Genomic DNA, 12,045 nt, shown 5'->3' with positions numbered 1-12,045 from the left:
AGACTAGTTTGTAAAACTCGGGCGTTCTGCCACGAAAATCTTTTCGGTTTTACAATTCACTTCAAAACTACATTACAAATTAGTAACGACTTTGATTTTTGATGTTATTTGATCTTTAAAAAAATCTCTTTTGTTGGGCCTACTTTTATAATTATTCAGCTTGTAAGTTGCACAGTGTTTTTTATTTTATTATCACATGTCGCATCGTCTGATTGGATAGTATTTCTGAACAATGAAAGAAGACACATTATTGGTTGGCCAGTGGTTGCTAACTTCCCTCCAATTACGTCATATCCGCTGGCCCGGAAATTTGTGGGCACTCTTATTTTTTTACTGTCGTCTGCTAAAACAACTATCTAAGCTGCTATAATTGATTGTCATTGTAAGGTAAGGTAAGGTAAGGTAATGTAATTTGCTTATTTGAAATATATTATTTGTCCTTAGAAATTGTCTTTCTAGAACGTTAATAATTCAATTGTAATATTCTGATCTGATTCTGAGTCTGACAGAGAGAATCTGAGAGATTTGTCAATTGAGAATCACTCGTCAGATGAATGCATGGATGCACTGCACTGACTGACCGCGAAGATATTGCACATTTGCAGCGCAGTGTCTGTCTGTGTCTGTATCATCACAAGATACAACCAGGTCGGATACAACCAGGATGACAACCAGGATGACAAAGGATGACATTCGTTGACAACCAACATGATAATTGCACCTTCTTTTTTTTTTTGGAGTGAAGCACAGCAGAAAGAACAAAGCAAAAAAGTGGATTGGTTTAATTAGGCAAGCAAGCCTTGCTTAGAAAGGCAGTTAGGAATAGCCTGGGTTGGGTGCATTTCGGCGACCCATATTCTAAACGAACTGACCGTCAGAAATTTGTTTATGGTTACTTCATTCAATCAATATGCAGTCACTGGTCAGTGCCAGGCAGAGGCCAGTGCCCAGTGGCGTAAAAAGCTGTCGTAAGGCGTAATAAGATATTTTCATACTGGGGAGGAGCAAGTGAAGTGGGGGCACAAGAAAAACACAAAATGGGTTGGGGCCTTTTGATTGTTGTATAAAGGAAAAAGTCAAACCATTCAACATGTTAACTTTTTCATATTTGTGCATAACTTTTTGAAAATGGGCATGACTGGGTTCTTTCGTGCATAAACTCAACACATGGGTCATAGGACAACTTTCAGTTGTTCAATGGTGAACTGACTGATGAAACAGTCAACGTATGGTCAAGTGTTCGACAAGGACACAAGTGCCATAACTGGGAACTGAACTGGCACTCTTGACAAAACCAGAACTTAAATATGGTGCACTTGACCACACTCTATAGCTCAATATTTGTTCAGACCCCCCCCCCCCCCAAATGTGCCCCAGAATTTGAGACTTGGTTATTTCGGTATCCACACTCTTCACACTAATACATCTGGAAGGTGCTTGGAAGTTTGAGCTCCATCGAAGTAAGCAAATCTGCCCAATTCATTCCCTTGAAAAATCTGCCCCTTCATTCCCTTGTTTTTAGATGGCACATAAAACTGTAAGAGTGGTTATTGTCTCATACTTAATAACTGTGCTGTAGTCTGTTTTCATAATGAGGGTGTAAAATGTTCAACCTGTTTTTACTCAAGTAAGGTTCTCCCTTCATAGTGATCTGATTGTTACCCCGGCCTGTCGTCGTCAGACAGAGCGAAGAAATATGTTCAACACAATTGGCCGCAGCAAACAGGCAACAGTGTAAGTTTTCCAATATTTTGTTTGACAAAAACAAAAAACCTAAAGCCTGTTTGAATCTCTATTTTCTCTAGAACAGTTGTACTACAGCCAACTTATTGAAATGAACTAGTTCCTCTTACCTCGGCAAATGTTATTAAAGACATTATTGTAGACTGCTAATAGTTGAGAACAATTCCTCATTTTATTTGGGGCATGTGAATTGCTGCAGGTAGAAAATAAGTAAATGTATGTACTTCATAGTAATCAACCCTTGACTTTGCCTTTTGTTGTTACAAAAATCCAAATAAAAAATATATAGGTTTGGACCCTCCTGACAAAAACAAAAGAGCACTATTCATCATCATGTGTTTCCTTTGAAAGTAAATCTATAGGTCATATACATCTGATAAAAAAGCCAATTATTCATCTCACAACTTGATTTTTCCTCCAACAGTCATCCATTCATAAAACCAGCTAAGTCAGTGCCCATTCCTCCATCTTCATTGCAAGATATCTCCAGCTCACAATCCTTTCAAGATAATGATGATGAAGGAGAAATATCTGCATCACAACTCTTCCGACAGAGTAATTTCAAAGGTACTGAATCTTGTCAAATTAATAATGATACTAAAGGAGAGACACGGCACACAGGATGGTTTCAGGAATACGACTGGCGTGGTCGGGGCTTGCATCAAACTGGTGAGCGCCCCGCTCACGCCTGACTGGTATAGTCATACCCTTTCATGTTGCGTAACTGCAAATTACTAACATTTCTCACCATAGCAGTGATTTACACTCAATTTGATTTATATATTTTCCAGTTCCAATAGCACCCAGGGGTATTTTGAAACGGACACACCAGTCTGTCAGAGAAGCTTTCGATGAGGACAATATCTTTGGATCACAAAGTCTGTTTGAAGATGATGATCCCAAGCCATCGAGGTCTGATATCTTCAATAATGACTACGGCGACAGCCAAAGAAGTGTAGGGCACCAACAACTTCTATCTCAAGTTGAGGATGTGATTCCAAGTTCGCAGCCGACCAGGTAAATTTTTTGTTTTGCCACTTCTTATCTAATAGATGTTAATCTTAATAATAATAATAATAATAAGACTTGTAATGCGCACACCGTATAAACATTTGTAATCTGCTCCCAGTGTATAAAACTGTGTATTTGTTTGTGAAAATTCAGTACTGTTTTCCGTCCACTAAATTTTGACAGACATGGCCAAAGATTCATTCCTTCATTCACACCCAAGAGGGTTAGAATATCGGACAGTGTAACTTCAAGCCAAAGAAGCAGTCAAGATAATTATGGAGATGACTCACAAGCTACGGTGACGGACAGTCCGTATACACTAGCTATTCCTGGTAGGTGGTATAACTTTTGAATGGTTTTCCTTATTTCCTAAAAGGGATCGTATGCTTCAGGCCTGAAAAACACTGAGGCAATATTTGCCTCCATGCCCCCTGGTTATTGCCTTGGTGCCCTTAAAATGCTCCAGTATAAATTTACAATTTTCTCATAGGATGCCCTTTTCCAAGGAGAAACTGCCTTGGTACCCTTGCCCTTTCAAAAACGAATCATACAGACCTGATGCTTGGTAACCACTTTTAAAATTAATGGCAATAAAAAAAATCTGTTTAGAACCCTACAGCAGTGTTTGATAGTATAAAGCATGTTGAGAAACATTGCTCTTTGGACTAATGTGGTTATGTGACATAAGGTGATCGGTCATAATTTTTTTAAATTGTTGCTGACAATAAGCAAAGTATTGTTGATGCTTTCTTTCGTCATAGTAAAGAATGTTTTTAAGGTGGACAGTCGGGTCTCCCAAGTGAAAGTTGTTATTATTATTTTTTTTTCAATTTCAGGGTACGCAACCCCAGGTGGAACGACACACAGTGGCACAAAACTTCGCTCTGTGAATGAAATACGTATCCTTGAAAACTTTTATGTGTAATATAAGTAAACAACTTCCGTAATATAAGTGAACAACTTCCATCTTTGATCACAGCAATTTTCTTTCCATCGTTATAAATAAATTTCTTAACCAAATTAAAGCTACACAATACAGATGTGTGTTTCCCTTCCCCTACTTCAACATTGTGCAGTCCAAAGTACTTGATGATGTAAGTATTCTGTAGAGCAAGTCGGAGACTGAGTCCAAGTCAGAGACCTAGAGGTTCGAAACCAGTGCCCAAGTCTTGAGACCTGTCTTGAGAACTAGCCCCGTCTTTAGTCCTACAACACTGCATAGAGCCACAGACATTGAAGAGCTTTCAGTTTCAAATTCTTTATTCTGCACAAAGAAATGTAAAGCATAAACATAGGGCCTGCATGAACACATCCTTTATAAAAAATCATGTATACATGACAAGTTGTTTGAAGGATTACTGTATAGTTATAATGTAGTTATTTTCAGATGATTCATTTTGTCAATTACACCAAGGAACAAGATCAAAACAATCATTTTTAAATATTTTATTGTTACTGAAAACTGAACTTGGCTTAAATTTCAAGTCCAGAAAAAAACTTTTAAAACGCTTTGTAAACTACCAACAATATGTTACAATTCCAATTGGTGTTCTTTGTTATTTTTCCACACTTTCTTGTTTAGGTCCTTCATACAGACAAGCATATGGTTGTTTGTGCTCCAACTGGATCAGGCAAAACAGCTATATTTGAATTAGCCATTGTGCGCTTGCTAACAGCATTGGGTGCCAACGCCATCAAATCAAAAGTTGTATACAGTAAGTCAATCTAAACTGAGTAGAATTTAATAATGTGATTGGTGTATGTCATAGTCTGGACCCCCATTTTTACTTGACTTCATGCGGGAGATATTTGATTTGTATCCAAAGGAGACATGCTGAAAATACTAGGCACTTGGTGTATCCCAACATATGAATAAAATAACAAATCTGTGAAAATGTTGCCTTAATTGGTCACCTCAGTTGACGATTTGGCCAGCTAGGTATTTTTTCTTCTTTTTTACAATATTGTTTTTTTTTTTTTTAGTAATTTGTTTTAAATTGGCGTTCGATTTTTAGTTATTTCTTTTTCACACCCACTTACCCACAATCAAAAAAAAATTGTAAAATTAACATTGATTTTTCTGAATTATACTGTGTTCTTAACCAATCTTTTTGTATTATAGTGGCGCCAATCAAAGCCCTGTGCAGCCAGCGCTGCCAAGACTGGAAAGATAAATTTGAGCCTCTTGGTCTGAAGTGTCAAGAGCTGACGGGTGACACTGAGATCGATGATTACTTCCAGTTGCAAGAGATTAATATTGTCTTGACCACTCCGGTAATTCTTATTGGAAACTTGGGGATCATAAAGAGAGTTTGCAGACTGTTTTTCATTGTTTGTAAAATTGAAACAGTTTTTCACCTCAAACTAACCATCTAAAATTTTCTGAAATGTTTGTGTCTGCAAATTTGTGTCATCATGTCAGTTTTAAGTCTGTCCAGTCTCTTCTGGTTTGGTATAGACATTTAACAATCATAGTATATTTTCTTTTACTTCACAGCTTTAAGGGTCCAGTTACAAATTGATAAACTAATCAATGACTTAATCTGAATGATAAGTTTTGGCTTTTAAGTGAAGCATCATTTATAATCAGTGGGCAGGTTTATGTGCCCATTTAAACAGCATTCGGGATATTTACAAACTTAATAAAAGTTTGTTGTTATATGGTCTGCTAATCATATTTTTTGAAATGGCAGATAGACTTCTCAAATCTTTTGTCAAGAAGCAGTACATTTTGTTCAGTTTTTTATTCTCCATTTTTTTTTTTTTTACAGGAAAAATGGGACAGCATGACAAGGAAATGGAGAGACAACAAGTCTCTTGTGCAGTTAGTCAAGTTATTCCTAATTGATGAGGTAAACATACTAATTGTTACAACTTACAAAAACTGTGAACAAAAGCTTCCTCGAGAAACTAAAGTCCTTTTCACACAACGGCTGCCCAAGCTTCCTCACTTGGATCGTTTCTACCCCCGGGCCCAATAACGATAGCACTAGTGACGACAGTAGCTCTGAACCATTGAATGACACTACTCTTCGTTTCAATGATTGTGTTTTTTTAACCCGACAATTCTGAATTCAACGGATCCTAGTCAGCTTTTATTTAATTCCTGTGGTGCTGAATACTTTTCAGAAAGACAACTCAGAGACAAATCAAAGGAATTAGAAAATGACTCATTTTCAATCTTCCACGCCAATATCAGAAGTGTAAACAAAAATTTTGAAGATCTCACTCTTACTCTAAACGAAATACAACATAAGTTCCACATTATCGGTCTTACTTATCGGATACAATGTGAAAAGGGCTTAAATGAGCAACAGTAGATGACAGTTAAATAACTTTTTTTAGCCTTTGAGAAAAACTTATTTAGGGGTCGAAACTTCCGGCCATTAACAATTTGTTTACAGTAAAATAACTCATTACATCTCTCCCATACTAAGGTTCATTCATTGAATGAAGAGAATCGAGGCGCCACTGTGGAGGCAGTGATCAGCAGAATGAAGACAGTACAAGCAGCTGCGGCCAGAGAAGCAACAACCACTGAGAAGGCTGCAGAAGGGGGGACACCAGACTTGAGATTCTTAGCTGTGTCTGCTACAATCCCAAATATTGAAGATGTGAGTTACCTTCCTAATGTTTTATTTTGTTATATTTTTTTATCATTTACCCTGGGGTTTTAAGAGGTGCCAAGTAGCTACAAACAAACATTACCATGGCAAGAAAATAACTAAGAATTTTATGAGATATCATTAAAAGTTGACCATGATAATGTGGCAGAGGGGATGAAACAAATAATTAATAATTAATTGTTAATGTATATTTGGTTTGCGGTAACACCATGTGGGTATCTACTTGCCAGGTAGAGTTTGTTCTTAGAGAACTGTTTTGCTTTATTCTACTGCTGAGGAGTAGATAATCGGAGGTTCGGGAGACTTCTCCGTTCTGTAAAGAACTGTCCTGCTTTTTAACTATTACCTGGGTGGATGGTATAGAAAATAGACTGGACTACTACTTTAGCTTATAGGATCGTAATTAACTGTACTGCTGCCGCGGAGTCAGTTCTGAATTGGTCTCAACTGTGTTCATCAGGCTAACACTTTGATAAGTGACGGAATCATATGAAGGAGAAAGAAAACTTATTGGAATAAACTTTATTGTTTCTTAGGTAGCTGAATGGTTAAAGACTGATGGCAAAAGTGGAGTCTTTCACAAGTAAGAAACCTGATCAAATATAAATTACTTGATTAATCAAACGCATTTCTACATCCTTTGTTACTGAAACTTTGAATATAAGGTAATGTCTTCATTAAACTGCTGGAGACCAAACAATGCATTGAAGTGGTGTAAAAAAACCTGTTTCCTGTTGCCCAACCTCCCCTTCAAAAACCTGCTGACTTTAAAAGATATTATCATCAATTTCAAAAATGTGAAATATTCTGTCCTGACGAACTGCATGTGTCAATGTTATTCCTCCAGAATTCAAGACTTGAGCAAAACATGATATCAAAATTTAATGCTGACACACGTCTGTTAATTTAATTGTCTTATGTTAGCAAAAGGTTTAGTCTCAATTTATTTCCAGATGACACATCCGAGTTTTGGATTCAAAATTTGTATTTTCCTTTTTCAAGAAAACATGTTGCAAAACAAACCCAAACAAACCCTTAGCCAAGGCAACCCTGACCTATCCCAACCCTAATCCTAACCCAACCCAATCCAACCCAACCCTAACCCAACCCAACCCTAACCCAACCCTCCGCCATCCTAACCCAATTACCCTAACCCAACCCAAGCCCAACCCAACCCAAGTCTTGTAAGTGATAAATCATTTGTATTGTTCCAACAGACTTGATGAGAGTCACCGGCCTGTTAAATTGAGGAAAGTAGTGCTTTCCTACCCCTGCTCAGACCGGCAGTCTGAATTCCGCTTTGACTTGTCACTCAACTACAAGTTGGGTGGAGTTATACACACCTACTCAGATCAAAAACCAACACTTGTGGTGAGTGGCAATAATAGTTGAAATGGAAGGGGGGACTTTTAGTACAGTTGGTGGCAGCAGACTTACCAGGTAAAACTGCTGTTTTTAGTAATGTGCGCTTGCTCAGAACTACATAAACAATGGAAATTTACCTGGTAACTTTTATTCCAGAAGTATCCAGTGAGATTGTTTCACTTCATTTCATTCAGAAGAAAAATTTAACATTTTGACAAATTTTTCGGTAGACGATTTTTCATACTTAATCCTACCCCAAAATCCATACTTTAAAAAAAGTCACACAAAAATTACCAATGATATAATTTCCCTGTAATCAAAGCCAATTCCCTAACAACCTTTTCTTCTTCTTAAACTAAAATTGGACTCACTCTATTGTAAGTAAGGTTTGCGGTGACGCAATGTGAAAATATCTTTTGGGGAGGGGTGGCTCTGAGAAGCGTACTGCTCAAAGTTTCGGTCAGTGTGCTCTGACTGTCTTCTGGTGTAAGGTTAAAACCACCACTACTCACAAAAGGGATTTTTACATCGTGTCATCGCAAATCTTACTTATTACTTAGTATTTTCCGAAGTCTTATCTTGATTCATTCTCCATTCCACAGTTCTGTGCGACCCGTAAAGGTGTACAGCAAGCAGCAAGCATACTTATAAAGGAGGCCAGGTTCATTATGAACGGTCAACATAAACAGCGACTACAGAAAGTAGCCAATATGATCAGAGAGACTAAACTAAGAGGTAAGTAGTGCCACCAACAGTAAGTAGTTTTCTCCATGCCACAGTTCTGTGCGACCAGTAAAGGTGTACAGCAAGCAGCAAGCATACTTATAAAGGAGGCCAGGTTCATTATGAACAGTCAACATAAACAACGACTACAGAAAGTAGCCAATATGATCAGAGAGACTAAACTATAAAGAGGTAAGTAGTGCCACCAAAAGTAAGTAGTTTTCTCCATGCCACAGTTCTGTGCGACCAGTAAAGGTGTACAGCAAGCAGCAAGCATACTTATAAAGGAGGCCAGGTTCATTATGAACGGTCAACATAAACAGCGACTACAGAAAGTAGCCAATATGATCAGAGAGACTAAACTAAGAGGTAAGTAGTGCCACCAACAGTAAGTAGTTTTCTCCATGCTTAAGTTCTGTGCTACCCGTAAAGATCTACAGCAAGCAGCAAGCATACTTATAAAGGAGGCAAGGTTCATTATGAACGGTCAACATAAACAGCGACTACAGAAAGTAGCCAATATGATCAGAGAGACTAAACTAAGAGGTAAGTAGTGCCACCAACAGTAAGTAGTTTTCTCCATGCTTAAGTTCTGTGCTACCCGTAAAGATGTACAGCAAGCAGCAAGCATACTTATAAAGGAGGCCAGGTTCATTATGAACGGTCAACATAAACAGCGACTACAGAAAGTAGCCAATATGATCAGAGAGACTAAACTAAGAGGTAAGTAGTGCCACTCATAGGGTTTGGGTACTTTTTTTTACAACCAAAAAACACACAAATGTCCACAGGTTTACATTTGACTCACACGGTTCAAAGATAATGATAGTTGAAAGCTTCCCTTTAAAGGCAGTGGACACTATTGGTAATTGTCAAAGACTAGCCTTCGTAGTTGGTGTATCTCAACATATACATAAAATAACAAACCTGTGAAAATTTGAGCTCAATCGGTCATCGAACTTGCGAGATATGAATGAAAGAAAAAACACCCTTGTTACTCGAAGGTGTGTGCGTTTAGATGGTTGATTTCGAGACCTCAAGTTCTAAATCTGAGGTCTTGAAATCAAATTCGCAAAAAATTACTTCTTTCTCGGACACTATGGCACTTCAGAGGGTGCCGTTTCTCACAATGTTTTATACCATCAACTATTACTTGTCACCCAGAAAGGTTTTATGCTAATAATTATTTTGAGTAATTACCAATAGTGTCCACTGCCTTTAAACATTGTTGCTGAGGTGCTGTAGTTTTTGAGAAATGAGTAAAGCAATTTCTCACAAATTATTTTAGCATATAAAACAGATTTACTTGACTCTCCTGAAACCATATTGCTCTGTGATTTTCACCTTTTTCTCAAAAATTTGATGACTAATGAAGCTGAAACTTCTTCATGTGAACTATATTACATATCTTCATTCACAGTGAGTATGGATTCATGTCATGGCCCATAACTTGTGATACTAAAGTTTAGCTCATTCATAAGTTATTGTTTCTGAATTACAGAGTTACTGCTGAGCGGTGTAGGCTATCATCATGCAGGCCTAGATGCCCAAGACAGGAAATGCACAGAAGAATTGTTCATCAGCGGAGATCTGCCGGTTCTCAGTGAGTACAAAATTGAAATTATTGTGTAATCCTTTCAAAATTAAATTTTGTAAAATATCAAAAAAAAATTGACTGATGATCGTGTCACCCAATATAATTCAGTCAGATATATTTTCTTATCCTTGAATAAACTGCACTTTGCCATTCATTAGTAGTAGGTCTTAACTTATTTTTCGATTGAATGGTAGATAAAAGTTTATTTTCCATTTATTCTAATTTTGTTTTTCGCTTGCACATAAATGTTTTGAATTGTACATTACATGATACATATATTTTAAATAATGGTATTATGAACTAAAGGGAAAGTATACCTTTGGCTTTTAGAGCTGTTTTATTTCTATACAAATCACAAATGAAGATATATACAATAAAACTCAGAAACTGCTGTACTTGCCAAGTTAGATTTTGTTGCCATTAACTTTAAGAGAGATAACCAAAAGTATCCCCTACATGCAGTTTTCTAGAGCAGATGTCTAATTGCTAGGTAGCTTTAATTGCTTGGCTCGTTAGTCGGTCAGCTCAAATGCCAATGGATTCTGCATAAAGAAAGAGGGAAAACGAAACTTGAATATTATCAGTTTATTACTTGTGCCTTAGTGCCATAAAAATGATGTGTGATGGATTACTGTATTTGAGCACAGATAATTGCCAGTTAGCTTACTAGGCTCATAAGTAGGTCAACCCAAGAAATCTGGAAAACAAATTTAGGAAATATTATAAGTTTATTTCTTGTGCCTTAGTTGCAACCAGTACTCCAGCGACTGGTGTTAACCTACCAGCCCATCTAGTAGTAGTCAAATCCATTGGATATTGCAAAAATAAATCTGGAAAACAAAGTCTGAAATAAGTTTATGACTAGTTTATTTCTTGTGCCTTTAGTTGCAACCAGTACTCTAGCAATGGGTGTTAACCTACCAGCCCATTTATAGTAGTAGTCAAATCCATTGGATACTGCAAAAATAAATCTGGAAAATCTGAAATAAGTTTATGACTAGTTTATTTCTTGTGCCTTTAGTTGCGACCAGTACTCTAGTGATGGGTGTTAACCTACCAGCCTATCTAGTAGTAGTCAAATCCATTGGATACTGCAAAAATAAATCTGGAAAACAAAATCTGAAATAAGTTTATGACTAGTTTATTTCTTGTGCCTTTAGTTGCAACCAGTACTCTAGCGATGGGTGTTAACCTACCAGCCCATTTATAGTAGTAGTCAAATCCATTGGATACTGCAAAAATAAATCTGGAAAATCTGAAATAAGTTTATGACTTGTTTATTTCTTGTGCCTTTAGTTGCGACCAGTACTCTAGTGATGGGTGTTAACCTACCAGCCTATCTAGTAGTAGTCAAATCCATTGGATACTGCAAAAATAAATCTGGAAAACAAAATCTGAAATAAGTTTATGACTAGTTTATTTCTTGTGCCTTTAGTTGCAACCAGTACTCTAGCGATGGGTGTTAACCTACCAGCCCATCTAGTAGTAGTGAAATCCATTGGATACTGCAAAAATAAATCTGGAAAACAAAATCTGAAATAAGTTTATGACTAGTTTATTTCTTGTGCCTTTAGTTGCAACCAGTACTCTAGCGATGGGTGTTAACCTACCAGCCTATCTAGTAGTAGTCAAATCCATTGGATACTGCAAAAATAAATCTGGAAAACAAAATCTGAAATAAGTTTATGACTAGTTTATTTCTTGTGCCTTTAGTTGCAACCAGTACTCTAGTGATGGGTGTTAACCTACCAGCCTATCTAGTAGTAGTCAAATCCATTGGATACTGCAAAAATAAATCTGGAAAACAAAATCTGAAATAAGTTTATGACTAGTTTATTTCTTGTGCCTTTAGTTGCAACCAGTACTCTAGCAATGGGTGTTAACCTACCAGCCCATTTATAGTAGTAGTCAAATCCATTGGATACTGCAAAAATAAATCTGGAACACAAAATCTGAAATAAGTTTATGACTAGTTTATTT

The 12,045-nt window shown here is 37.0% G+C and overlaps 1 protein-coding gene across 1 annotated transcript in view; it reads left to right on the top strand.

Annotated features, from left to right (window-relative positions):
* Positions 1-1,696: 1,696 nt before the first annotated feature.
* Positions 1,697-12,045, top strand: part of LOC117290087 (probable ATP-dependent DNA helicase HFM1) — a 35,012-nt gene continuing 24,663 nt past the window's right edge. The window contains exons 1-14 of the mRNA XM_033771335.1: positions 1,697-1,734; positions 2,168-2,310; positions 2,535-2,760; positions 2,938-3,086; positions 3,591-3,653; positions 3,781-3,848; positions 4,337-4,469; positions 4,877-5,028; positions 5,526-5,606; positions 6,192-6,368; positions 6,917-6,963; positions 7,598-7,751; positions 8,348-8,480; positions 9,970-10,071. Of these exons, the coding sequence (XP_033627226.1) occupies positions 1,697-1,734; positions 2,168-2,310; positions 2,535-2,760; positions 2,938-3,086; positions 3,591-3,653; positions 3,781-3,848; positions 4,337-4,469; positions 4,877-5,028; positions 5,526-5,606; positions 6,192-6,368; positions 6,917-6,963; positions 7,598-7,751; positions 8,348-8,480; positions 9,970-10,071 (1,666 nt within the window). The remainder of the gene's footprint in view (positions 1,735-2,167; positions 2,311-2,534; positions 2,761-2,937; positions 3,087-3,590; positions 3,654-3,780; positions 3,849-4,336; positions 4,470-4,876; positions 5,029-5,525; positions 5,607-6,191; positions 6,369-6,916; positions 6,964-7,597; positions 7,752-8,347; positions 8,481-9,969; positions 10,072-12,045) is intronic.

The sequence above is a fragment of the Asterias rubens genome, chromosome 5 (assembly GCF_902459465.1).
Source record: "Asterias rubens chromosome 5, eAstRub1.3, whole genome shotgun sequence".
Classification (NCBI taxonomy): Eukaryota; Metazoa; Echinodermata; class Asteroidea; order Forcipulatida; family Asteriidae; genus Asterias; species Asterias rubens.
Note: the sequence above shows the minus strand (reverse complement) of the source record. Positions and strands in the feature narration are given on the sequence as shown.